Source organism: Paramormyrops kingsleyae, chromosome 24 (genome assembly GCF_048594095.1).
Source record: "Paramormyrops kingsleyae isolate MSU_618 chromosome 24, PKINGS_0.4, whole genome shotgun sequence".
Taxonomy (NCBI): domain Eukaryota; kingdom Metazoa; phylum Chordata; class Actinopteri; order Osteoglossiformes; family Mormyridae; genus Paramormyrops; species Paramormyrops kingsleyae.
Window position 1 is genome coordinate 8,159,822 of NC_132820.1, and position 26,612 is coordinate 8,186,433.

At 44.1% G+C, this 26,612-nt stretch overlaps 2 protein-coding genes and 1 non-coding gene across 7 annotated transcripts; 1 reads left to right on the forward strand and 2 right to left on the reverse strand.

Moving 5' to 3' along the window:
• Positions 1-319: 319 nt before the first annotated feature.
• Positions 320-9,206, reverse strand: mepcea (methylphosphate capping enzyme a). Of its 5 annotated transcripts, none has more exons than XM_023803607.2 (6): positions 8,754-9,206; positions 8,600-8,678; positions 6,249-8,213; positions 3,865-4,083; positions 2,762-2,885; positions 320-2,093 (listed from the first exon to the last, which is right to left on the reverse strand). In XM_023803607.2, exons 3-6 carry the CDS (start codon positions 8,166-8,168, stop codon positions 2,038-2,040), a joined length of 2,319 nt encoding a protein of 772 aa, XP_023659375.1. In that variant the 5' UTR covers positions 8,169-8,213; positions 8,600-8,678; positions 8,754-9,206; the 3' UTR covers positions 320-2,037. The 5 variants fall into 5 exon arrangements, with proteins under 5 accessions (XP_023659375.1, XP_023659373.1, XP_023659377.1 ...); XM_023803605.2 differs by having other exon boundaries at positions 8,335-8,678; XM_023803609.2 differs by lacking the exon at positions 8,600-8,678.
• A 1,979-nt stretch (positions 9,207-11,185) lies between these two features.
• Positions 11,186-11,278, forward strand: trnar-ucu (transfer RNA arginine (anticodon UCU)). Its single transcript has 2 exons — positions 11,186-11,222; positions 11,243-11,278. It is a non-coding gene; the product is annotated as a tRNA-Arg (tRNA).
• A 2,374-nt stretch (positions 11,279-13,652) lies between these two features.
• Positions 13,653-16,138, reverse strand: her1 (hairy-related 1). The gene is made up of 4 exons (XM_072706894.1): positions 16,097-16,138; positions 15,528-15,623; positions 15,138-15,231; positions 13,653-14,696 (listed from the first exon to the last, which is right to left on the reverse strand). Exons 1-4 carry the CDS (start codon positions 16,136-16,138, stop codon positions 13,894-13,896), a joined length of 1,035 nt encoding a protein of 344 aa, XP_072562995.1. The 3' UTR covers positions 13,653-13,893.
• Positions 16,139-26,612: the final 10,474 nt, after the last annotated feature.

The window sequence follows — 26,612 nt, forward strand, 5'->3', positions numbered from 1 at the left end:
TGCAGCGCCTTAGACCAGCATTTCCAAATACTGTCCTCAGGGACCCACGTTCGGTCCACATTTTTGTTTCGTCCCAGGTCACTACTGCAAAAATCTGCACTGTCTGTGGGTCGCCTGAGGGCCGTACTGGGAAACACTGCCTTATACTAATTACCATTGTCAGTTTATGTCGTTAGGTATTCACGGCCGAATCAAGATTTTGACAAGCACCTTTTGTCATTGGTCATGTCAATTTTTGCCGCTAGGCAGCCCATCAATTACTGGTCTTGTAGGTCATACTGAATGGCCGCTCATTGTAAAGAAGAAAAACTGACCCGACTAGGGAAAAAATTTATTTTTTTTTCTTCCATCACTTTGTAAAACATTGAAAAGCTGCAGAACAGTGAGTGTCCGTTTTTGAAAACATTTCTAGCAGGTTAAAAAGGAAACAACCAGAACCAAATGCAAAGAGAACAGCAGCCCCCCACCCAAATGCACTGTTTATAGTGGTGTCAGCAGCAACTACTGGCAGCTGTTCTTCTCGACAACAGACAACAGGGCAAGTTCTCTCATCGCACCAGTGCAATTTTATAAAACATAAAAAAGCTAGTGAACAGCAAAGATCCTAAATGATCCCAGCACTGAGTTCTGAAAACAATCCTGTGTTACTGTGTGCTCAGGCGTACTGAAGACAGACTTTGGAGGCCTGTTTGAAGAATTTCTTTTGAAGAAAAAAAAAATGGCAGGTAAAACATTTTTCCAAAGACAGCATCATGAGTTAAGGTTCAGAGATCTAAAGATCTTCTACCAGCTCTGAGCAAATGTTTGCTAGCAGAACACAACTCCCAGAGCTGAACTATGTGTGTGTACATGTGACAAGTCCTGAAAGCAAGGTAGGTGAAGACCATAGCACAGAGCATTCCTACCTCGCCACCCATCCTTGGGCCCTGTGCTCTCACAAAAATCTAATCTTGCAAAACACAGTCTTTGATAAGCACACAATGAGCTGAACAAGGAATCTAGGGACAGTTAAAAAAAAAAAACATAAAAAAAAAAAAACCATCTATAGTCTGCTGCTCTCACACCAGAACACATAATCAATGTCTTCTGCCTCCTGAACGGGGGGGTGGGGTATATCAGAATACCAGGATATGATTGTGAAAGAATGAGAGAGAGAGAGAGAGAGAGAGAGAGAGAGATGAGGGGAACAAACACAGACCCTCCCTCCCATCGGAAGGTCAAGATCGGAAAGGATCTCTCAGATATCGGAATCCCAAACGAAGTCCTACAAAAGGTGCAAGATAAGAATCGGACGTCTGATCAGAATCTGACACAGCACTGACTGCCCCCAAGTCTCTCTCTCACATGGGCGTTTGTGTCCAAATCAACTGGATGCGGCGTGAAGGGATCTGGGCAAGGTCCAGAATCGGCTGCAGCTGGGAATTCACACGGCGGCCGTCTGTACTACAGATGGGATGGTGAAGGTCGGGGGCTATTATCTTGATATCCACTCAAGTCTTATCCTAGTGCCAACCTAGCTGAACATTCCCTGCGGCCTTGCACCTCAGACGGCAGACTAGGAGCATGTGGACTCCGCTGCTACTCCGCTTGGCAAGCGTCCTACAAATGAAAGTCTTTGGCATCACATGCAGGTGTCAGTCGGCAGCAGACGGGAGGAAGAGACCGAACCGCTTCCCCCCCCACCAGGAAAAAAAGAGAAAGACTCTTAGCTGCACTTTTGACACAGGAACGGTTGAATGGGAGCAAAACACTATAACACCACACCATTGTGTGTTTTTTTTTTTTTTGTTTTTTTAGTTCATGTGTGTGTACGCATGTTTAAGTTCAGTTCGCAGATCAGCGTGCAGCTGCGTAAACAGCTTGTCCGTTTCCTTGACGATCTCCCTGCTCAAAACACCCCTGCCCACCCCACGCGTTCGCATGACGGTAACGTCGACGCAGCTCCGAATGCGTGCCCCAAAGCGAAGGTCAGGCCGCTTCCTTCGTATCCAGGCAGGAGTCTTCACCGTCTCCCCGCCAGTCACTACAGAAACAGGGTCACTTCCTGGGAGGTGATGGCCCTTTGCGAAACAGGTAAATTGGTCTCTGAAATCCTGTGGGATGAAGAGATGGAGTTATTGACAGGGGATTTGTGTGTGTGTGTGTGTGTGTGCGTGTGCATGGATGATGAGACATAGGATGACAGTGTTTCCCCTACCATTATAGCACCTCCCGTCCCCCCCCCCCTTGAAGGTCAAGTTAATTTTATTTAAATTTTATTTTCTATATAGCGCCAGATCACAACAGAAGTCATTTACGGCAGAGTTCCGCCCCAATGTGCGTACACACAGGTGAGCACACTCCCACCAGCAGACAGAGAGCGCGTCGGATAATGTGGCCCGTCAATCACCTGAAAAGCAGACAAAAATATCTGCCTTTTAAAAATATCTTTATATTTTATATTTATATTTTTTATATTGACTGCTGTCATTAAAAGAAACACATGAACACCATGAATCCTGTCGGTGTCTGTCTGCCCCCCCCCCCCCAAGCTGTAAACCTTCGGGGAAACAATGGATGAGATTAACCTGTGTGTGGTTTTGAACCATTTCTAGCAATAAACATCAAGTGGGGCCCCAAGTGCTAACGTAAGAACGTTATGCTGCTGGCAGAAGGGTTGGGATTGGGGCAAATGCGGACGGGGGGTGGGGCTAATGCGGACGGGGGGTGGGGCTAATGCGGACGGGGGGTGGGGCTAATGCGGACGGGGGGTGGGGCTAACCTCTGGAGGAGCTCTTGGGCGTCCCAATGAGCTCGTAACTGGAGAAGCCCACTTCCGACGTCAGATACGTGCTGAACTGGTCGGGCTTGAAGCGGATACTGTGGTAATTCTTAAAGATGGCGTCCTGGAAAAGAAGAGGGGGGAGAACATTCAAGAATGATTTCCCACAAATATTGCAATAAGGAATTTGACTGGATTCTAAAGGGGGGGGGGGGGCACTTCAGTCACTCGCTGCCCTGCCTATGTACCCATGGACCTGCCTATACCAGATAAATGGTTCCACCCCTGAAATTCCCACCTCCAAAACACCACATTTCAGTTCTCCAACACCGACTTCTCTGACTGAACTCGATCTCTTGCTGGTTGAGTTAGAGGCACTGTGCCAGATTTAGTCTGTTCCCACCTTACTACCACCTCCTCTAGCAGCAGGGAAATCACAGCAGCTTCCTTCAAGAGGATCCGTGACACAAAATCTCCGACGTGAGGGGGCCATTTGCTCAGGCCGCAGAGAAGCCCTGGGACCACGTGACTCTTGGATCAGATAATCAAAGAACGGGCTTCAGGTGCTGATGATTATCTATGCATCCCTTCATCTCCCTGCACCGCCATCGACTCTCACATGCTCCCCTTGATTGTGACTGATAACATTGGGTTGCAACGGGGCCAGAAACTTTCCATTCCATGGGAATGGAATTTGGAAAATATTCCAAGCTGGAATTCCATGGGAATGAACTGGAGAACTGGAAATTTTGCACAGTTTATACAAACTCGTATACAAACATTTTGTTTTGTCATAGACAGACATGCAAGCAAATTTCTAATATAGGATTTTTAAAAAATGACAATTTTGACTGATTAATTTGTGAGTATAACTTTAATCAATTTTCTCATTGAACAACAAAAAAATGAATGTTGAATTAAATTCCTACGATTAAGTTCCCTGTTATAGACTAAATTTCCAGTTTATTTCCATTAATTCCCATGGAAAGTTTCCAACTTTGAAAATTCCCTGAATTCTGCAACCCTGCCTAGTGAAACTACCCCCCCCCCCCTCTGACCACCCCCTCCAGCCCCCTTATTTCCCCAGCCACCTCCTCACTCACAGTCAGCTTCTTCCTCTTGCCGTAGGAGCCCCACGGCTGCGGTTCAAGGATGAAGAGTCCGCCGGGCCGCAGGTGCCGGAAGACCCTGTGGAAGAGGCGCTGTACGCCGCTGTCTCCCCAGTTCAGGTGGACCCACTTGGTCACGCTCAGGCACAGGATGACATCATACTCCGGCTTCTGGGCGTGCAGCAATATGTCGTTGTCGAGCACGTAGTTCCCCTGCGGGCAGGAGACCAGGGTCCCGGTTAGCTTCTGCCTGACATTACGAGGAGCGTCCACTTTATTGCTGCTTCAGTTTTTAGATGGCAGTTCACATTATATGAGGATTTACATGCAGTCACATGATTTTAGGATAAACTGACCTCTGGCATCTAATGAGGATTTTGGGCACAAAAATGTTAAATAACCAGTTCAAATTAAACACAACATTATCCCTCATGTAATTGAGCATGAATGTTGCCAACAAGCCTGGTCGGTCTGATTCCGTAAGCAGCGCATCTCCAAACATATTTTTCTTCCATTCATCCATCCATCCATCCATCAATTTTCTGTACCCGCTTGTCCTATTCAGGGTCGCGGGGTGAAATTTCAGCCGTAACTTAAACATCGTTCAGGCAGCTATGCAAATACCACCACATGGTTAACGCCTTATTAGCTTTGTTTATTATTTTCACTGTCAAGTGTCAGTACACCATGACATTTTTATTTGTAACTGGCGAGTTGTTCATTCACCATGTACGTTAAGCAATGTACTGCTCGTCACCCAGAAGATGCTGGTGTGTGTACCTTCAACAAAGTACTGAACCCACACTGCAAGATTTCCAGCTGCATGAAGAGATACAGAATCGGACCATTAGCAACAACAGCATAGCAGGAAAATAAAAACTAAAGCTGACTGTACACACATAGTCATTGTGCAAAACAAATGTATAAAAAATAAAAATATTTATAATATCATATTGTTTTATTGTGATGTCATTTAGATAGATAGACAGGATGTGATTTTATAATTTTGGGCTGGTTGCCAGTTACAAATAAAAATGTCATGGTGCACTGCACACTCCGGTCACTAGCCGGCAGCACCAAGCCACACTGACGCTCCACAGCAGAAATAAAAACAAAGCTAATAAGGCGTTAACCATGCGGTGGTATTTGCAGAGCTGCCTGAACGATGTCCAAGTTGTGGCTGGAATTTCAGCTCCAGTACGCCTCTCCTCATCTTCCTCACATATTTTCTGAGCTATTTTGTAAGATGAACCACTCTAAAGGAATTGTGCTCCTCTTAAATGGACACGAAACACACCTAAAGCAACACACCTACGCAGAAGTCACCTGACAGTCCAAAACAAAGATATTTCCCCACACGCATGGTTGCAAGCTCTCGCCGTGTTTAGACAAAGACAAGGAAGGAAGAGAGCTGCGGTGCGAGGGATCCAAGAGAAAGCACAACACAATCAAACTGGATCGGCACAATCTTTCACAGACACACTCACACCTCAGATAATACAACCCCCACGGGACCACACCCTCAACAGGAGCACTGGCTACCATTCTACTCATATTTGGGGGCGGGGCAAACTGCAGCCTCTACTTATGAACTTCCCAACATCTTGCAGAGGCACGAAACAGAAAGTGGTAAACAGCGCGGATGCAGAGACACTGCACCCTTGTTCCGGGATTCCCACTCTGTACGGACGCAGCTGTCATGGGGAGGCACAAGTGAGCTCCGGGCAGACACTGGGCCCCACAGCTGTACTCTGGGCCCAGGGGGAGTACGGGGAGGGGAGGGTGGTTTAATCCACATGCTACGCTGCTCCACAGAGGAAACCAACAGACAAACATGCGTATGAACAGATACAAGAACAAGAGTAAGTAAATTGACAGGAAGTGTTACACAGGGGATAATGAAAAACAGCCCTTCCAAAGCATCTACGAACAAAACAAAACAACAAAAACAGGCCTCACTCCACATTTATGAATCCAGAGCACACGCTGCCACATACATCACACTACCTACTAAGAAAAAAAGAAAGAAAAAAAACATGACAACCAGAATTTAAAAGCGACACCCTGCAGTATGGTTTCAGTGGCAGCCACACGCGTCCTTGTGAACGAACAGGAAGAGGCAGGCAGATGACACCGGCACCAAAGCCCTGCTTTGTCAAACCATGAGCTAAACGACGACCCCAGAGACAGCAGAACGGACCGATTGTGGTGGTCCAGACCTCCACAAATCGGCAGCACGCAGACAGCAGCAGCCGCAAAGGAACCTTAGGTTCAATTCACCAGCTCAAAAAGGGGGTTTTATAGCATCAATGACGAGAAGCGTGACAATGAAACACAGGTACCTGCAAAACACACCCACTCACAGGGGGAACACTTACCCTCACAAAGGAGATATTAGCAGGAAAGTCACCAGGGACCGCGGGAGGAGTGTCTGGGAGAGGGGGGGCAGCGATGGGGCCCCTGGAGATCTTCAGGGAGACAGGGAAAGGATGGTCCACATCCATGGGAGAGTTGCGCGGGGGCTCAGGTTCCATGGTGCCTTCTACCCCTTCCATATCCTCTGAACACACTGCCCCAGTGTCTCCACGCTCCACGGACACAGGCGGCTCAGCCAGTTTCGTAGAACCATCCGGCACCCACATCACATCCAGTCCAGCCTCAGTCTTTTTATCACTCTTGTCAGGTCTGTCCATTTTCTGGACGTTGTTTGCTGCTCCGCCACTAGGGGACTCCGGCAAGGCATCCCGTCGGCCCGTGGAGTCACCGTGGCTGCCGCCAGCGTCCTCCCGGACCGCCCTGCGGGCCTGCTGGGCCTGCACCTCGGACAGGTAGTGCCGGATGTTCTGCCGAGCAGCATGCACCAGCGCGCTGTCGATGTCCAGCCCGACGATGCGTGCCGGCCGCCAGTTTTTGGCGATCGCCAATGTCAGGTGGCCCGTGTTGCAGCCCAGGTCCAGCACGGCTTTGCCCTGGAACCACTCTGGCTGAAGGACGCACATGCGCGGGTCCTCACTCCAGCCCGGGTTGCGATAACCATAATACTTGTTGTAATTACCATACTGGAACTTCTGCTGCTGCCGCGGCTTCCGGTGACTCTGACTCGGCGCCGGTCCACTCCGTCCGCCCCCCGTGCTGGTGCATGGGGTGTGAAACGTCTGAGGAGCACCCTGACCAGGCCGTCGCCCCTTCTCACTGCCACCCTTCTTAGCCGAGGAGTTGGGAGTGACTGCAGCCGGGCGTGACTCACACTTACTGGAGGCTCGCCTGCGTTTACGTTGACGGGAGCTGAGTTGCTGGGATGGAGGTGCAGCCAATTTCGCTGTCTCAGGTCCACAGCTGGCTGTGCCGCGGGGCAAGATAGGCGGTACTACCGTATCCCTACAGTTGATGACAGTGTTGAGCTCGTAAGGCCGCGGAGACTCCAGCAAGGGCATGGAGCTGAGTAAGACAGCGCCCTCTCTGGGGGCCTCCAGGACTACGCCTTCAGCTGCAGATGCCCCACCAGCAGTTGCGACAGTGCACCTCTCGCTGCTCTTTGTGCTCTCCAGCTCAGAGGGCTCAGGGTGGGCGGAGGTGGCGGCGTTACCCCCTCCCCCGTGGTGCCGATTGCGATGCCTCTTTCGGCCCCCACTCTTGATGGGCGACGCCAGGATGCCGGCGTCCCCCCCGGTGCTGTTGAGATTGAGTGGGTCAGTGATGTCACGCGGGATAAGGATCTCAACAGGGTCGCGGCTCTTCGCCGGAAGCGGCGAAGACTTGGGCGTCTCTGCGTTGATGGCCCGGTTCACCTCCTCGTCCAGCAAGCTGTTGAGGTTAAGCGGGTCAAAAATATTCCCACCAAGCAGGAAGTTGGTAGGCAGGACCGGGTCACTCTCAGAATTGGCCCGTCGGCGTCTCTTGCCAACACCGGGATGCTTAAATCCCACGTTCATGGTGTTGCGCCGTTTGTTCAGCTTCGGTGGCTGAGGCGGCCGTTGCGGTTCCGCTTGCTGCAGGCCGTTTCTAGGCTTAAACGGGGAGCCGGCCATCTTGGCCTCAAGCTCCACCCTTTCGGCATGACCACAACTGTTGGTCGAGTCGCTCTCCATCAGGATGCCGCTCCCAGTGAGCGCCACCACGGCACATGTGGACGCCGAATCTGAATTTCCGGAAGTCGCCATATCAGCCTCCGCCACTGTGGGCCCCTGGGCACAGCGATCATCTCTTTCTGTTCCTTGCTGTGGCTGCAGGTGAGCTGCAGGATCCACTCTTACATCACCTGGCAAAACAGTCTCTTTGTCCACTGACATTTCTATCATCTTCTGCTGGACGGTGCGTAGACAGGTGACGGAGCTGGCATTTATCTTAAAAATACAAATCAAACAACAACAAAAAAATGTTGTGATCAGACTCAACGTTTATATCTCGTTTTCCCCATTTTACACATACATATGATAGACAAACAATAAGTGCAGGCATACTCACTGTTCACTACCTGGAACTTTCACGTTTCACACCGCTTTTCTAAACAGTTGCAAGTTCGTATATTGTATATAATGGATCAGTAAACACCCATATATCGGTCTATAAAACACACTAGCGACCAAAGAAACTGATAGTTCTTCAGTGTCCAACTGTAGTCCTGACACCCGATTGCTATGCACCAAGACATACACATGAGCTTTGGCCAGAAAGCGAAGCAAGTTGACGAAGAAAAAACGTTCGTGCGTCGTACGTCGTAAAAACCCACCTCTTCCCTGCGTACCGTACGTGAACGTGCCTCCTGTATTATGCAAGTATCTGTGGGCTTATTTGCATAACCACGCCTCCTGTCGGGACACTTCTTAAAGTTATGAATTATTCATAAGCAACACAAGCTCGACGGAGGAAAAAAAGGCACTCACTCACGAACGTAGCGGTAGGCTCACAGATAAACACACAACTGCCTGGTCGCCGCCTCCTCTTTTGGTGAGCAGCCCCAACCTCCCTCCCACCTCAGCTATTTTCCACGACAAGAGAAGAAAAAAAAAAACAAATATAGCGTACAGCTGAGCTGACGACAAATTCACATCGTGCCCCTAAGTTTACTGGTTAGCAAGCTAATTTAATAGCTATCAACCAAACGTTATGACACGAATAAAAATTATGAAAAAGGGAAGACACACCCCTAAGAAAAAAAACGATATCATTTAATTAAAAAAGACTGATTGAATCGCGCCAGTCTGTGTGTAAGTGTGTATGTCTGTGAGCGGGTTCGCTCTGAACTACTAGCTATTTAAGTGGATGAACAAGTTTGTCACCATCCGCTCGCTCTCGCGCACCGTTCTGGCGTTTCAGTGCTCTTTATATGTTCTTTCTGGACCGCCGCACACACTGATTGACATTCCCAAACACCAATCACGTGGCGTTTTCAAAGCGTAGAGTCCTAAAACTAACCAATGGCATACACGTATTGGTGTTCAAGAAAGCCCCCGGTTTTTATTCATTAGGCATCCGAAACTCTGCCCGTACAGATATCGCAATTTTTGGTAAATACCACCAAAACATTAAAAACGACTGAATATATTTCCTGAAGAATTATTCATTCCGTTCGAAAATGTTTTAGTGTCAAAATGCGTGAAGTTAAGAATTAGGAGGCCGTGATCTAACGCGGGCAAACAGGAACCGGGCAAGACTACCTCTTGACTCGTGTAAACAACCTTCACGGTTTTGGGATATTTTCTGCTGACACATTAGACTCAATACTGTATTTATAGAAACATTTTTCGCAGATTGATAAAATAGTAACTAAGCTGTATATCTGGACATTTAGGAGAAAGCTTAAGGAATTATATAAAGTAACTTTCGCCCCTCCCCCACAGACAAGCGCCTTCAACATGTGGTAGCATAGGGGCCTGACGAACAGAGCTTTGCTAATGGGATATGCAGTTTTCAAGTTAACAATAGTTTTAAAAAATCTTTTCCATTCTTTATACCGATTCCTCTCGATACTCCCAGTTGTAGTTTAAATCGTTAAGCATTTCAACTACATATTGTTTAAAGCGGGTAGAAAAAATGGATGTATAGCTAGATAAGACTTTATGTTTGTGTGTCCAGATTTGGCAATATGCAGTATAATATCTGGTGATAGATGGCAAAGGGATATCACTTGCATGCATTCTCGTATATATGTAAATATATCAGCAACACGGGAGCTGCTTACCAGAGACTAAGACTAGATTAGAATAAGAGAAATTCATAACAGGTTGCTCTTATGTTATTTGAAATATATTTATTGTTGCCAGTTTTTCTTGAGCTACCTGCATCTTTTGATGTTTATATTATTATGCTTTCTTCCTGCAGTCTAAGAATTCAGAATTCTACTTTGGATTCGAAAGTCTGTAATCCAACTATCAAACGGCTCTGATGGCGCCCTCTAGAGGTCATATGACCTTAACAAAGCTTGGGTGCCTATTATACGTTAACTCGGTAGAAGTAATATATTCGCAAATAATAGTGACAATACGAATAATAAAAAACGCCACAACCATGACTGGGATAGGCAGACTACACTTTGACTGGGAGGTAGTTCAAAGGTTGTGGATTGCCATCTTCTCAGAGTTATAGGGTGCATCTGTAGTGAAATCCCTTTACTGTTCAGTTCCACACTATCTCTGATTTCAGATTTCGGTTGTGATTATCTCTTTCAAAGAATCCTTCTGAGAGGCTGATTGGTTTGCCCTCGGTTGTGAATGCCGGCATTCTGTGCATCTGCATTGAAATCACTTTACTGGGTTAATGCTATGTTGTTGTATGCTAGTGTTGTTTAATTTGCGTCCGTCCATTTATGTGCAACTCTGTGGCGCAATACATTGCATACACATTGGCCTTCTAAAGTTTTGTTGGATGTTGTTCAAAAGTAGTTGGTTTACACCCTGCTGGTTTCATGGACTTTTTGTGGCTAGCATGGTACAGGTCCACTCTGCCTCAGGTATCCGGGACCTATATCTTGATGCGGGATTTGTTAGTTAGCTGGATAACTTGTCAGGTTTAAGGTAGTCTGGGCTAAATGTAAGTGAACTAACATAAAGTCCGTTTAAACTGGTTTATCTTAAATCTGTTATCTAGCTAACCGACAAATTGCACTTCATGATACTGGGCTTGTATGCAGAAATAAGCCAACCCAAGTGTGCAATATCTGTCAAAGAATCCGTCTGATAGGCAGATCGGTTGGCCCTTGGTTGTGAAAGCTGGTGTTCTGTTGCGTAACATGTAACCGATACTGCAGTGGAATCACATTTCTGGGTTAATATAATAAATCACATGCATGTTTGATCTGAAATGGACGTTTTTGTCTGGCTCTGTGGCGCAATGGATAGCGCGTTGGACTTCTAGGTGTTGATTGGGTGTAGTTATTCAAAGGTTGTGGGTTCGAGTCCCACCAGAGTCGTGGGAGTTTGTCGTTACCTTCAATCAGTTTTATTTTGCCTCAGATATCAGATCCAGAAAAAACTAACCCAGGTGTGACATATCTGTCAAGGAATCCCACTGAAGGGCAGATTGATTGTGAAAGCCGGCTTTCTGTTCTATCAAAGTAAATGTGTCTGCAGTGAAATCTTTCTAGGTCAATGGCATAAATCTCAGCCGTGTTTTATTTGGTCTGGCACAATGGGTAGTGTGTTGGACTTCTAGAGATCATCCAAAGGTTGTGGGTTTGAATCCCGTCCAGTCTGTTGGCCTTCGTTGTTAGTGTCATTTAGTTCTACTCTGCCCCAGATATATGATTCAGAAAAAAATCAACACTGGTGTGATGTTTCTAGCAACGTTAAAGCCATAAATCACAGGAATTGGCCTGGTTTAACAGGCTCTGTGGTGCAATGTATAGTGTGTTGGACTTCTAGCTTTACAGTAGGTGAAGCTGTTCAATGGTTCTGGGTTTGAGTCCCACCAGAGTCATAGCCTTTTGTCATTAGCATTGTTCAGTTCTGCGCTACCTCAGATATCAGACGCAGAAGTAAGCTAACCCAGGTATGACATCTCTGTCAAAGAATCCTTCTGAGAGGCAGGTTGGTTTTGGAATCTGGCTTTCTGTTAACTCAAAGCAACCGCATCTGCAGTGAAATCACCTTTCTAGGTTAATGCCATAAATCCCTGGCATGTTAGATTTGAACCAAGAGGTTGCTGTTGGTTCTGTGGTGTAATGGGTGGGCTGTTGGATCTTTAGACTTCAGTCCCAGCAAAGTCACGGGGTCTAGTTGTTAGCATCATTTGATTGTGTGCTGCCTCTGATACAGAAGTAAATTGATGCTGGTCTGACATCTCTGTTAAAGAATCCTTGTGAGAGGCAGATTGGTTAGTTGTGAAAGATGGCCTTATGTTCTATTGAGTAGTGCATCTGCAGTCAACTCTAAGTTAATACTATGAATCAAAGGCAGGTTTATTTTAAATCAGGTTACTTCTGTAGGCTCTGTGGCACAATGGAGAGTGTGTTGGACTTCGAGACTCTGATTGGGTAAAACCTTTTAAAAGTTCTGGATTTGCCGCCCACTCGAGTCATGTGGCTTTGTCATTAGCTGGCTTTCTGTTATATCAAAGTATCTACGTCTGCAGTGAAATCACCTTTGTAGGATAATGCTATCAACCACAGGCAAGTTTGATTTGGATCAAGTAATTTTTGTAGGCTCTGTGGTGTGATGGGCAGTGTGTTGGGTTTCTGGCGATCATCCAACAGTTGTGGGGTTGAATCTCATCCAAGCTCCGGGCCTTTGTCGTTGCTATAATTTAGTTCTACTCTGCTTCAGGTATGTGATTCAGAAATAAACTGACACAGGTGTCTCTGTCAAAGAAGAATCCATCAGGGAAGGAAATCGCTTGGCCATTGGTTCTAAATGCTGGTTTTCACAGGCATGGTTGATCTGGCTCAGACTTGCACCTTCAGGGTTGATGGTTTAGATTCTGCTCCATTAGCAGAGACAGTTCAGGTCCAGAAAGTAAAACTCCAGACCCAGATTTTATTTCAAACCAATCATTTCAGTTTAACGAGTCACAGTCACAAAGCACTCAGCTGGTTGGTCGAAACAAAATCTTGGTCTGGATTTATATTTTCTGGACCTGGATTATCCACCTCTGCCCATTTGTGTGGAGTTTGCTGGTTTTCCCATTTCCATTCAGCTTCTGCATGCAGACTGAAGGTCTTTAGTAATGCTAATTTGGTATCTCTGTTGTCCATCATGAGTTTGTATAAGTGTGTCTGTAGATGGACAGGCATCATCTTTGGGGTTTATCCCAGCCTTGTGTTATGTGCTGCCAGGAATAGGCTCCAGTCCACCCCCCCACCCCCCCAACCCTGACCAGAATAAGCAGTCGAAGTGTGATGTAATCGGAGTCAGAGTGCAAACTAATGAGCATGTATTTATAACGTTTTGATTGCTATAAACCAGGGTTATTCAACTCACGGTCCTCGAGGTCCAAGCACTGCTGGTTTTCCAGCCTTCCTTTACCCGTCAGTCAGGTGTGAAGCCTCTGACCAATCAGAATCAGTAATTATTAAACTAACTACCTTGGACAACTGAAAACACGGCCTGGATTTGGAATCGAGGTCCAGAGTTGAAGAACCCTGCTATAAACTGTCTTTGTTATGCAGATGTCTACAAAACCCAATTATGCCTGGTGCATAAATCACGCTGAAAGGAGAGAAAAGGCAATCTTAAAATATAGACCTTTACTTAATTAAAATATTGCAATATATTTACAAGTTACTTTGAGAAAAAAATAAATAGCTATATTTATATAAACACAGTAACATATTTACATGGCATGAGCAGTGACACAAAAGATGCAGATGTGAAGTGAAATGACTGATGACACAATACATTAAAAATCTTCTACGACAGACACTTTGTATACATATTTTTAAAAATCCTGGTCTGATTGCACATTCACTCTATTAGCTTGGCTGCCTTTGTTGGCTAAATATTGAGGCCTGGGTTTCCTTTTTTATGCTTTCTTCTCATGAATGGTCCAGTTTTGTAGAGTCCACTTGGTGGTCATGAATATTATTCTGTTTCAAGACCAAGGTCTCCATATTGTTTGCGTCGGACTGGGGAACAACTGTCGTCTCTGAGCACTCCTGTGCCCCCTCCTGGTCGGGGAGGGAATTGCAGGAAGAGGACGGCTGATAGGGGTATGATGGGCTGTAATAGGGGGAGGGCAAACTGTCTCCACAGGAACCAGAGGGTACAAGCTGGGGGGGGGAGGCATGGGGGGAGGTGACATAGAGAGAGATGTCAGGGAGCAATCAGAGGAAGGAGGAGAGAGGGAGGAAGGAAAGGTGAAGTAACTGGGATGGGAGTGATATGGAGGAGGGGTGGTGAGAGAAGGGGAGGAGCTGGAGTAACAGGGTGAGGGAGGAGGAGAAAGGGAATAGGGAGGGGATGGAAATGGAAGAATAGAGGCTAGACTCTGAGGCTGCTGGAGTCTGGAGAATTTGGGGTACATCGGTAAGGCGGGTAAAGAGGCAGGGAACAATTCCGATTGGCCACAGCTGAGGCAGAGCATTGCTGGCGGTAAGCCCTGTGTAGGGCACAGAGCATCTGTGGCCCTGAACCACAACGGAGGGTCATTTGGCAGGCTCTGGCCTCCCCAGAAGTCTGAGGGGCTCTGGGGCTCGGGGCTCTGTCTCAGACCCGAGGAACGGCCCTCCTGCTTGGGGCCTTGCATAGAGTCAACAATGGCGGGGAGGCGGGAGTCAAACTGCCTGTACCCGCCTGAGCAAGGGCATGCAGGGCCCGTCTGGAGTGCGGTACGCTCCCCTCCCGCTGAATCAGCCACAGTCCCTGTCAGCCCATCCAGGGCTTTACCTGCTGGATCTGTGATATAGGGAAGTGGTAGGAAGCGGGCGAGAGAGAGAGAGAGAAAGTATGAAAGGAAGCATCAATTAATTAAGATGCAGAAAACCAAAAAAATGAAGGACAGTAAGACAGTAAAGGTGAAATACACGGTAGATTAAGTGCAGAGTGCGTAGAGGAAGATGTGTGATGATCCAATTAATAGCAAGAAAATGGTTTCAAAGTGGACATGTAAGAAGAAACGATAGATTAATAAGCCAGTCAGTTTGATTTGGGACAGGAAGATGAAAGTGAGGGAAGGAGAAAAGCAGATATCCTTAATTAACAACAGAAATTATTAAGTCATTAAATTGCATAGTTATTCCGGTAAATTTAAAGAACGCTGCTTTTATTAGATAAACAGATTATCTTTAGTTGAATCGAACTGTACACGGTTGAGAAGGCGCACTCTGTGAACATTACCTGTACTTCTATCCCCGTGGCTCGTCCTCTTCCTTAAGTACTCAACGGCTAGTTCCAAAATCTCTGCTTTCTCAAGCTTGGGGTTCCGCAAACGCTGAAATTAAAGCGGATTGGACATCTCGTTACGAAGCGTTGCGGTTACGCCGTGTAGAAGCGCATTCTGGTACATAAAATGCGCACAGGTTTTGCATTTCTATACAAATTGCTTATCTACAATCTATAAATCTTTTTATATAGTCCTACTGAAAGAAAACATGTGCCTGTTTGTATGTGAATGAATATGTTTGTTGTAATAATACTCTATACAACACTTTTATAAAAATAATGGCAAACGTGTTGCAGCGCGATCGGGCGCCCCCTGCCCTTGAGAGAAAGTTATGGCAGATGTACCGTATCCAGCGTGTGGCTCAATAGGAGCGTCCGGAGCTCATCCAGGCTGTGGTTCATTCGGTCTCTCCTCTTCTTTTCTATCAGAGGTTTCATCACCTGGAGATGGGGACACAATAACTTAGGCAGGCATTCTGTTTTGTAGCTGTTGGGTGTAGTTGGCCAAAAACAGTTTGACAGAATTGACAGATATTTAGAAAGCAGTTTACAATAATATTTTAGGTTGTAATTTTATGTGCGCACTTTATATGTGATAAACGTGTTTTTGGGGGGATTCAAATGACTAGACGTAATGAATAAGCTAGTAAGGTTTTGATAAATTATTCGATTTGACCCGGCATATATTCCCCATTTCAATGTCCCAAATTTATTCTAAATTTCTCACTTTTTTACAAATCATATATTGTTATATTATAAACGTATAGGTCTAATCGTTAGGATGCAACTTTTATGAACAACAACAGTAAATTATTCGACTGAAAAATAATCGTTTTGTAGTACAAGTTGAATATTTATTATTATTATTTCGTTGAGGAAAACACTGGGAAGATATCTCATTGTTAAGAACTCACCCTTTTAACTGTCTTGAAAGTACTCCTATTAGAATCCCTCATTTTGTCTTCGGGAAGACAGTTCGGGAAAACGTCGAAGTAAAACGTCGGTGAGTGTATTAGACCCTCGAGTTCGCAATCATCAACCAAGCAAACGCACTTCAGAAAACTCTTACAGTCGAGACCTTGGTCCCATTTATATACGCGGTGACAAGTGGTCTGAAAGGTGACAGTGACGTCGCCAGCAACACCTTCTTTTCAGTGAGCAAAGTGACACCCCTGAGCGGAGTCTGCGTAGTTTAAAGACTTAATTATAATGTTTTGAAAGTTAGCATGGGGCTGAACTGAATTATCTCCCCAATTTGAAGACCAACCAAATAACTGAGCGTTGCTTATCGTGAAGTAATGAGGCTTCATCAAAAGTTCTTCAAATTAAAATCGAAGTATCTAAAATTATTTTAGAAATTCTTTTTGACGTTAATCCTGATAAAAACACTACACTGTATTTGGGGGTTTGATATTCATGTGAAATTTGAATGAAAATGAACTTTTAGTGACTGTGTTATTAGGTCCCTACACTCACATAAAAAAGCTAAAAATCTGTACCTTTGCTTGTCACTTGGGCTTTGGACTCTGAGAAACATCCCGAAGATACAATCAGCATTAATGTGCCATCAATGGTACAGAAATGTTAATCAGATTCCATTTCTGTACCTTAAAAGGTACAATTCCCAACAGCTAAGCGTACAATTGGCAGGCCCTTGAAGGTACAGCCCCAGTGACAAACAAAGGTACAAATTTTTACCCTTTAATGGTACAGAAATGTTAATCAGATTCCATTTCTGTACCTTAAAAGGTACAATTCCCAACAGCTAAGGGTACAATTGGCAGGCCCTTGAAGGTACAGCCCCAGTGACAAGCAAAGGTACAAATTTTTACCCTTTATTCTGAGAGGGATATGCTAGGAATGACTGATTTTGAAGGTTTTGCTTCAAGGTCATTTTAACCCCTAAATCCCCCATAAGATTTTATTGAGAGGCAGCAACGACTAACACAAACAATCATGTCCCTTATCTAACTTTAGGGTCCTGTTTACTACTGAGTGGGTGAATGACGTAACACCTCGCAGCCACGAGCTCAATCTGGCACTTAAAGGTGTTTTCAGTTTGGCTACACGCATTTGGCGTTCTCTTGTGAGAATCAGTCAACATCAACATCAATAAAACTCCCATATGACTATAGTTTGTTGTTTATTTATTTTTTGGTTTGTTTGCTAGAGGCATTTGGATATTCTGCATTCAAATTCATTTTTTACAATTCCGCTTTAGCCAGTTCAGTGTTAGGTGCATGTTGTGTGCAAACCAGACCGTTTATGTGCAATTCATCAGCAAAACAACCAGCGAAAAAAACCCACCCAAAATGCATGGTAATGTGTACTGGTTCTACAGTTTGGTCTTAAGTTATTTAAATGCTATTTTGTGCCCGACTGTGTCATAGACGCTTCTTGTGATTTTAAAAAGATGAGTTGAATCAGGCGATTAATTCAGTTGTATAATTTGACTCGACAAGTGTGTGGGAAAAATCGCAAAGGTGCGTTATTTTCCTTTAATATCGTCTGAAAGCGAAGCGCTGGGAACAGCAAAGTTTCCCGTGGGAACAGCAACGCGGTGTTGCAAGGAAGTGACAGAAAACACACGATCGCAGCTTCGCCAGCTCAAAGTCAGGCCACATGCTTTTATGACGTGTACGTGTGGACCATAATTTCTGCAGGCAGGACGGTCGAATATAAGCTAGTTGACTTTTCCAACTACCAAGCCTGCTTAGAGACCGGCATTTCAAGTAAAGTCAAGTTAAGTGGGTTTATCTTCATACCACAGGTGTGGAGGAGCACGAAACAACGTTCTCCCAGAACAACGGTCCCACATACAGACAGCAAATGAGAAGGGGGAGTTACACTATACATAAAGTGAAAAATCAAAGCACACGCGAAACAGAAGGGCTAGACCCAAGGGTTAGATGATGAATGGATGGATGGATACTTATTTATCCACGGAGGGAAATTCGCGGTTGATGTACATTTCAAATACGTTTTTATTCTGAAGCCTTGCCAAATGTATACAATAATTTAGACAAAAGATGCGGTTCATATCTCCAAAAATCCTATTCCCTGCAAAATATAAATACTAAAAAAAACATCAGGTATAAAACTGCAGCTGTAGCTGAACGTTTGTGCCCGCGTGCGAAACAGTGGGGGGCGAGTGTGCCGCTAAAGGCAGGAAAACATTGCGTGTCACCGTTAAGCGTGCCGCGGCTGTGTATTTGGTCCCTGGGCATAGAGTTCGGGAAGTGCTTTTACACACAGGTGTCAAGTCTAGAGCAATTACGCGTGGGAAGCAAATTGTGGTCCGTGCAACGGGAATGCAACTGGATAAATGCACTGGATCATATAAAACGCTGAAGCATGAAGAATACAACTTAGGCAGGGCAAATATTGTTTTACCGACAGACGAAGCAATTTTCCTACCTGAAAGAATATTAGACAGACTATTTGTCGGCCATTCCAAGTGCCTGATTCGTTGTTTAAACGACATGTCCGGTTTTTTAATTAATTAATTAATTAACTAACTAACTTTAGTTTGTCGTTTATTTGTTTAAAAGTACTCTGGATACAGATACAAGCGTAGCAAAAATACATTTTCCTCATTACTATCTACGAGGTGAATGTACTTGGCCTGGTAATCGGGAAAAAGTGATTTAGAGCCACAATGCAGATTGTTTACTGCTGAAAAACATAATGCACAACAACCCCAGTGGCTATATTACCTTAGCTATTCACATTCTCCTTAATGTATGTATCAGGCATTTTCTTCCCTTTGCAATAGTGCAAATCGGACGAAGATTGTCATCCTCCGCTCCCTTCGATTAATGCGAATTAATGTAAATACAACGCTACGCAGAAGGCAGCATCGTCTTTCAGAAACTGCCTTCTTAGTTACTAAGAACCGACCCATATCCTCACTTTAATTTTTTCAGAAAAGTTCAACATTCAGCTGGAGTTTCGAATAACAAACAACAAAAATAAAATTTGCCCAAGGCAAGAGATCTGCTGGCTAAAATATTCTAAGCTTAACCAGATTAGCTTTTCAAAAAAATAAGAAACGAATAATTTCTGAATTTTCTGAAGAGACATATTATACATATTTGCTTGGTCTGATAAGAAATGGTTCACAAAAGTGTTGAGAAAAAGGAATTTCACAACTAAGCCAGGGGTGCCGTGGGAAGCTACATTTAGAGGGTCGATAGTGTTCGCATACACACATCGGGCCATATTTCTGTTATCATTACTATTTCTTTGACACGTGGGATGTTTATTATCACGTGCTGCCACTTGGTCGAATCCATTCTTAGCCCAGCTTCTGCTGTTATTGTTGTCAGACGAATTACCGTTTTTTTTTTGTCTCTCTCAGTGAACCTGGAAGAGCATATTAGTGGAGAATTGCTCTCGTCTCCCCAAGCAACCTGGTTTTAACACCAACACGAGAAATCTGGAGGTGACAAAAAGCGTGTCTGTGGTTAGATTGGAGAAAGGGGGGTGGGAAGTTTGGCGTAGTTTATTTAGGATGATCAAATCGAAAAGGTCAATGAGGGGTTGTCCCCAGATGTGTTTTCTCGTTACTATAAAACGATAAATCTATAATTACAATTACGGAACGTAGCTGGTAGGAAATTATCGACATATTTTAAAGGCACGGAGCTTGCACAGAACGGAGCCTTTCAGTAGACCATTCTACTCACCTACATTCAGAGTTGTAACTTAACTCAGCATCTCAGTCATGGTGTTAAGACCATTTTGTCCTAAATGCCCACCCTTTGATAAACCTAAGTGCCCTTTTCCTCATATTTTTCTTGATGGCTGGGCTTTTGTGCTGCTTTATCCTGCGTAATAAGGAGAGATGAGAGGACGATTACTTAGCTCAGTCTACTGCAGGCATGGGGGGATAGGCCTACGTATATTCCTCAGGCGTATCTTTTTTTATTATTGATTTAGTTGTCGTTATTCTAAGTATAATACGCATAATATCTGCTGTTACCCTCGGTTAATTAACGATTGCGAACCTTGGTCGAAGTTTTAGCGATTATACTTGAAATCTTTTTATTTTTCTAAGATTTTCTTGAATGGGATCTCCTAATGTCCATTCAGCCTTTAAATTTCAGTGGCTCTATTGCTTACATTGGAATCAATATTTAATTTCACTGTAAGGTAATCAAAATATGCCCTGGTTATTAAAAGTGAACTTAGTCGCATTGTCTTACGTTCAAGGCTGTGGCCAATCAGAGTTGACACCTATCTGTACCTGTGGCTAACAGGAAGGGGCGCGACCTGCATCAACAAGGCATCAATTGGGCGTGGTCTCCGAGACGTACAAGAGAGCTCACTGTACCGCCGCGATCTCACTAAGAGGTCGACGACAGTTTCGGATATCAATTATAGGACATTGTTTAATACTACCATGAAAACAATGGCCAAGGAAAACGCAGACCCCAAAGATCTGAAAAGAGTAAGAATATGCTATACCCTTTCCAGTTATTACTTGTTAAACTTGAAATGCACTATAGCAACTTAAATATTTGTTTTTTTCTGCTTTCAAAATAACCTTAAATATTTCAAATTTTTGGCGCTGTAAATTCACATTTGTGTCGTTTAAAATGATTTGGTGAACCATTGTGCGCCGACTCAGTCATTTAAAATTTGTTGTTATTGTTATTATTATTGCAAATAATAATATTTTTTCTTTCTTTTTACACTTGGGTAGGTCCCAAAACCGCAAATGGAAAAACGAAGACGAGACCGCATCAATCAAAGTCTGGAAACATTACGGCTGTTGTTACTAGAAAATACGAAAAATGAGGTCAGTAAAAGCCAATGTTAATTTCTGTCAGTGCTGTTCTGTTCAGATGTTCCATTACTTTACAGCCTTCATATACATCGTCGGTTTCTTGTCCCTGGGGCTGTATCCTCCAGGGTCTGCCAGCTGTTCCCTAGCTGTAGGTATATGAGCCTTTTAGTCTAACTTAAGGTACAGAAATGGACTCTGAGGAGCATTTTTGTACAATTGGAGGTATATTAATGTTGTTTGTACCTGGGGGAGCAAAACTGTAGCAGGGTTTTATCCTTTTTTCTAACAGTGTAATGAGTAAAGCAACAGCAAACTTAATGAATGGTTTATTGTAACGCATATTGGCACTGGATTAATGTCTTGATTTGGCCCCTACAGAGGTTAAGAAATCCCAAGGTGGAAAAGGCAGCCATCCTGGAGAGTGTGGTGCAGTTCCTGAAAGCGGAGCAAGGCGCGGGAGAGACGGCGTCCGGGCCACAGCTGACAGGAAGTGGGGCCCATAATTCCTTGAGGGAGGAGAGGGCGACGTCTCTGCCCGCCGAGTGCAACCTGAAGTACCGCGAGGGGATGCGGATGTGCCTGCGGAGAGTGGGCCACTTCATTGCGGCCAAGAGCCGGGAGCTGGAGGGGAGCGTGGATGGCGCTGGGGGCCATCAGAACCCCCTAGAGCATGCCGGCCCCCTCCCCCAGTCTGTGATTCCCCTTCCATTGTCGAAGCCCCCCAGCAAAACCCGGATTCTGGCTGCACATAGCCACCTGCCCTGGTGTGGACCGCAGCCAGCCCCGGAGCAGGTCCTCGGACACGGGGTCCTGGACCCGTCTGCCCACGTCCCCCCACAGAGGCTCAGTCCCTGTCCACTCCCCTCTTACCCGCTAGAGGTCCTCCCAAAGCCAGGGGGCGCCACAGGAGAGGTATGGAGACCATGGCCGCAGTAGAGACGCGTGTCTGCCACCAAGATGGAGGAGATCAGTGACCTGAATGACATGACAATGGCCCGAACGTTGTCATTGAGATCCAGTGTATTGGCTGCTAATTGCTGTGCATGGAAGATTGTGATGAATGGAATGGCATCAACTGATGACTCAAGGAGCAGCTGAACACTTTCAGGGACACTGTAAAGCTGTAATATGTGTAAATATCTGTAGATATCTATATATCTATTTGTATATATGGACTATCTTGGGATGTACGATAAACTGATTTTTTTTTTCAAAATCGTTGCGCATAATCTACCTACATGTCATGTTCAATGCACACGTGCTTATGTGACATGTGTATATTTTACATGTATATCCTCTACGTATCCTCTGTACAAGTTTTATATGCTCCTGCTATGAAGGTTGTAAGTTATGTTGAACCGCAACGCAGCAATAAAAAGCGGTGATAAGATGTATTGGGTATCAGCAAAGGAATGCAAGGTTACAATGGACATTAATAAATTCAGCTGCATAAAACAACTGAAATAAGAAAAAACACGACAATGTATTAAATTCGTTTTTATTTTACTATCATATGATCATATATATGAGCCCATCAGCATTTTAGCTTTTCGATAGCTAACGACATTACAGATTCATGAGTAATTAAAGTGCTGTCAGTTCGTAAAGGCAGCAGCTCTTAAGTTTTGTTGTTATCTGTATAGGGGTGTTGCTGATGTAGGCCTCAGCTGTTTGCTGTGCATAGTCTTTTATGTTACAACGGGAAATGACAGACAAGTAGGATCAGTATAAAGGCATATATTATTTCCGGGAAAAAATGCCCCCCCAAAAAAATGCAAACTTTCTGCAACAAACAGGAAATAAAGCGAATGGCATTGTTTAGCACCAGGCGAGGACGATGACTGCTACCGCTATACTTCTACTAACGAATAATAATAATAATAATAATAATAAAGAGGCACAATTCAGTGACACGGACTCGTTCGACGCCAATCAACAGGCTTATGAGATAATGAAAATTTTTGAGGGAAAAAATAAAAAAGATCTGCAGTATGAAATATTTTAAAATATAGATGGTTCATTCTCTAACCGGCTTACACGTGTATAGGCTTACAGGAAAACAGGGTTTTAACGGATTTCATTTATTATCTTCTCGTTACCCCATCTAGATTATTAACTCATTCTTAACTAACGACGTAACTAACGACGAGGGCTGGACTGGCTGCCTGGCATACAGAGCAAATGTCGCGAGGGGCGCCCCCGGTCGGGAAAACGGATCGCTTGGCAAAAGTTTTCATAATAGGATCTCCTCATCCCCGCCGCTTGGCGAATTCATCGCAGGGGACCCCAAAGTCCGGAGACGATGTTTATTCCCAGTGCAGTCTGCAAATGACACTTCACAAAAACACCAACAGTAATACAGTTTGTAGATGGGTTAAAAAGCTTCGGGTGGTTTTTAACTTGCTTCAAAGAAGTATTCTCAGCGCTGGAATTCTTGGAAAGGCTCAGGAACAAGAAGTCCGAGGAGAGCTTGCGACACCTTCTGGCGAGCGTTTGTTATAGGAACTGGCCATTTCAGTCAAGGGTGTAATTTCATTGTTATTTAATCAACTTGCATTTAAGGCAATGCCAAATGCATTTAAGTGCAAGGTGCCGTAGCCTAGACAGTGACAACGTATAGAGATCATATATTAGAGTTTTGAAAGATTTTTGTGTTGCTTGTGTTATTTACCAAATCAACTGGTTTGAATTACAACGGTATTTGTACTGTTGTGCGAAAAATCTATTTATATCAATCGATAAGGTTTTGAGGATAAAATTATGTTTTTCCCGGGTATTTAAACATACAGACCAAGGCTATATTGTTTAATTAAATATTAGTTATGTGAGGGTAGTGGAAGACGAGCAAGTTAAACTCTACGTTAGACCTCGTGGACCCAAATGGCAAGTGGGAACAAGCAACACCCACGCGTGTGTTGCTTGAGGCGTGAACTCGGCACACGCCAGATTTTTTTACCCCCCCACACGTGTCCCCTCACACCTCACTAAGCAAATGGCTAGGCATTCAAAATCAAGTTACCTATTTTTATTGCGTTTCTAAACTCGAACCACGGGCTCTATATATTATATGCGTCCACGTGCATCAATAAACACATCTATCCATGAGTTTCGCTATGATTCGCTATGATGTTATGATTGCATTTTCTTACTCACAGTCACGTCATAATTCATGCTATTCGCTATAGGCCGATATATTATGAGGCAAATGTGATGCAATATATAATTAATAGGCTATATGAGTTTAAACACAAACACAGTTCTAAGCAATGAAAGTATGCATTTCAAAAAAGGGTTAGCGCGCGCAGGGGAAAGTGTCACTGTGGGAGCCGCTTCAAGATTCACTCCCAGAGCCGAGGCGAATACGCACCTCGTCCTTATTGCCTGCTAGCATTTGTATCTCATTTCATATCAAACGAGTAACACAAAAATCCTCCCTCGCCACTGTTTATATTATAACACCCGCATGGTTTGTTCTCGGCTGCTCATGTTGACTTCTCGACCTTGTGACATGGGACTAACCAAATCAAAAGCTTGGGAAAATGATTCATTTCATTTTAAGCAAAATATTTCGAGCGGTGGATATACACGATTACAGGAAATGCTTTCATTTCCAAATATTTTTTTCTATTTCTCTATACACGGGGATCCACGTAACTGGTACGCAAGTAGCGTAGTGTACTAATTTTTACGTATGAAGGAATACTGAACTGAAACCTGGAGTGAGACAAAAAAAAATGCATATCTATAGCGATGCACGTTACTGCCTTACTGGCCTCGCTGACGTGCATCTCTGCGGATACGATTTTTTTTTTACCTGTGTCACTCCAGGTTTTAGTTCTGTGAGTGCGTAAATAAGAAATTCAAGTTCATAATTGAAAGGTTCAGTTCAGCACGGTCTACACATAACATGGAAAAAAAAAATCCTACACAATGCAATGAGTGACCATTTGTCCGCAGCGTTTCCCACAGCCGTGTAACACTGAGGTGTGATTCGCAGATCTAAGGACACTTAGGCGAGAAGTCGGTTTTATGATGGTAGAAGCCACAGGTGAATTGATCCATGGCAACAAGAGATTAGGAGACAAAGCAGTCAAAGTAGGCTAATTGTAATTCAGAGCAGAGACTAAAAGGCAACCAAAATGGGACTATTGATGACCATTCTCTTGTAACAATAACGTCGCTTTTTATACATATATTTGGACTATTGGCCTATTTACAAGCACGCAAGCTATACGTTCTCATTTAAATCAGGCACCTGGTGAGTTCCTTAAGGAGAGCAGTCTGGTGGACCTTGCAGGTGAGAGCCATTCTCACGCTGTGGGGTTCTGGGAACGAGGTAGTTTTGTCGGTGAGAACCGAAGACACTTTACATTCCCACATTAACAAGTCATTTCTCACTGTTAGGTATGTCCGAAAACGCATGAGATTACATTACATAGAACAGTTTAGACGCATCAAAGCTGATTTCAGATTAAGGGCAAATTAACCACAAACAGTCAAACAATTCTAAAGTACTTTTCATCCACATTCAAAAAAAGCATTACTTTAAAACATTTGTGGGTATATTTACAGTCTTATCCAGAGTATTCATGGTACAAATGTTCAAGCACGCTGACATTTTTTTTGTCATTTAGATGACAAACATGTAGCCTAATTGAAGTTCAGGTAAATGTGAATAATAAGGAGGGACTTCTTACTTCAAATCTCAGTGCAGAGACACGCGTGTGTGACGTCACTCGGAGTGATGCTCGACTTTTCACAAGTCAGCCCAAAGGCACGAGTGGCCTCACACCTCGAGGGGCGCGTGCCCCCAACTTTCGTCATGTTAGTCGCTTCAAGATGTACATTACATTCGCCAAGAACTCGGGAAATTATTTTTTAAAGAGTATAAATAAATGAAATATCGTTAATGGCTTAAAGTAATACATGTTCAGTTACAGTTTTCGGTAGTTTTTTTCCAGTTTTGGGTGTGATCATGTGGTTTTTTTTGTTGTTGCACAAACTGGATTTCGGTTTTAACTGCTACATTGTGAAGAAATCTTATTTTTACTACAGACGCTGCATACTATGTAATGTGTTTACTTACATAATTCCAACGAATGTGAAATAAAATGGTTTTTATGTCTTCCAAGAAATTTAAATGTTACATTAACTTTTCACATCTATTCTTGTCAAATTTTCCTTCGTCTTGCCACATGCTGCATAATTTGTAGGTGCGCGCAAGGCACGCGCTATCACCTGTTTTGTCACTTATAGTATGCGAAAAGGATCAAAGCAAGTAACTTCCGTGGGAACGGAACGGAGCGTGTTGCCAAATGTCATGACCTAAAATAAGCTCTCTTTCTTTATCTTGTCCCAGTCTGAAACGAAAAGCTTAAAAATCAGAAGTTTGTTTATATTACATTTATTAACAAGAAATCAATCGCTAAAGAACACAAATACACTGCAAAATGCTTTGTGCATAACCGCCTGACTCTACCTAAAAGAAAACTTAAAACCGCAGAATAATAATCTTTATTATCCCGTTTGTTTGCTGGTTTTAATATACATGTTCATAAGTTTAACTGTGTAAAGTTTTTTTTTTTTTTTTACTTTAAGTGTGTGATTTGGAAACGTTTTTGGGGAGATTAAAAAGGAGC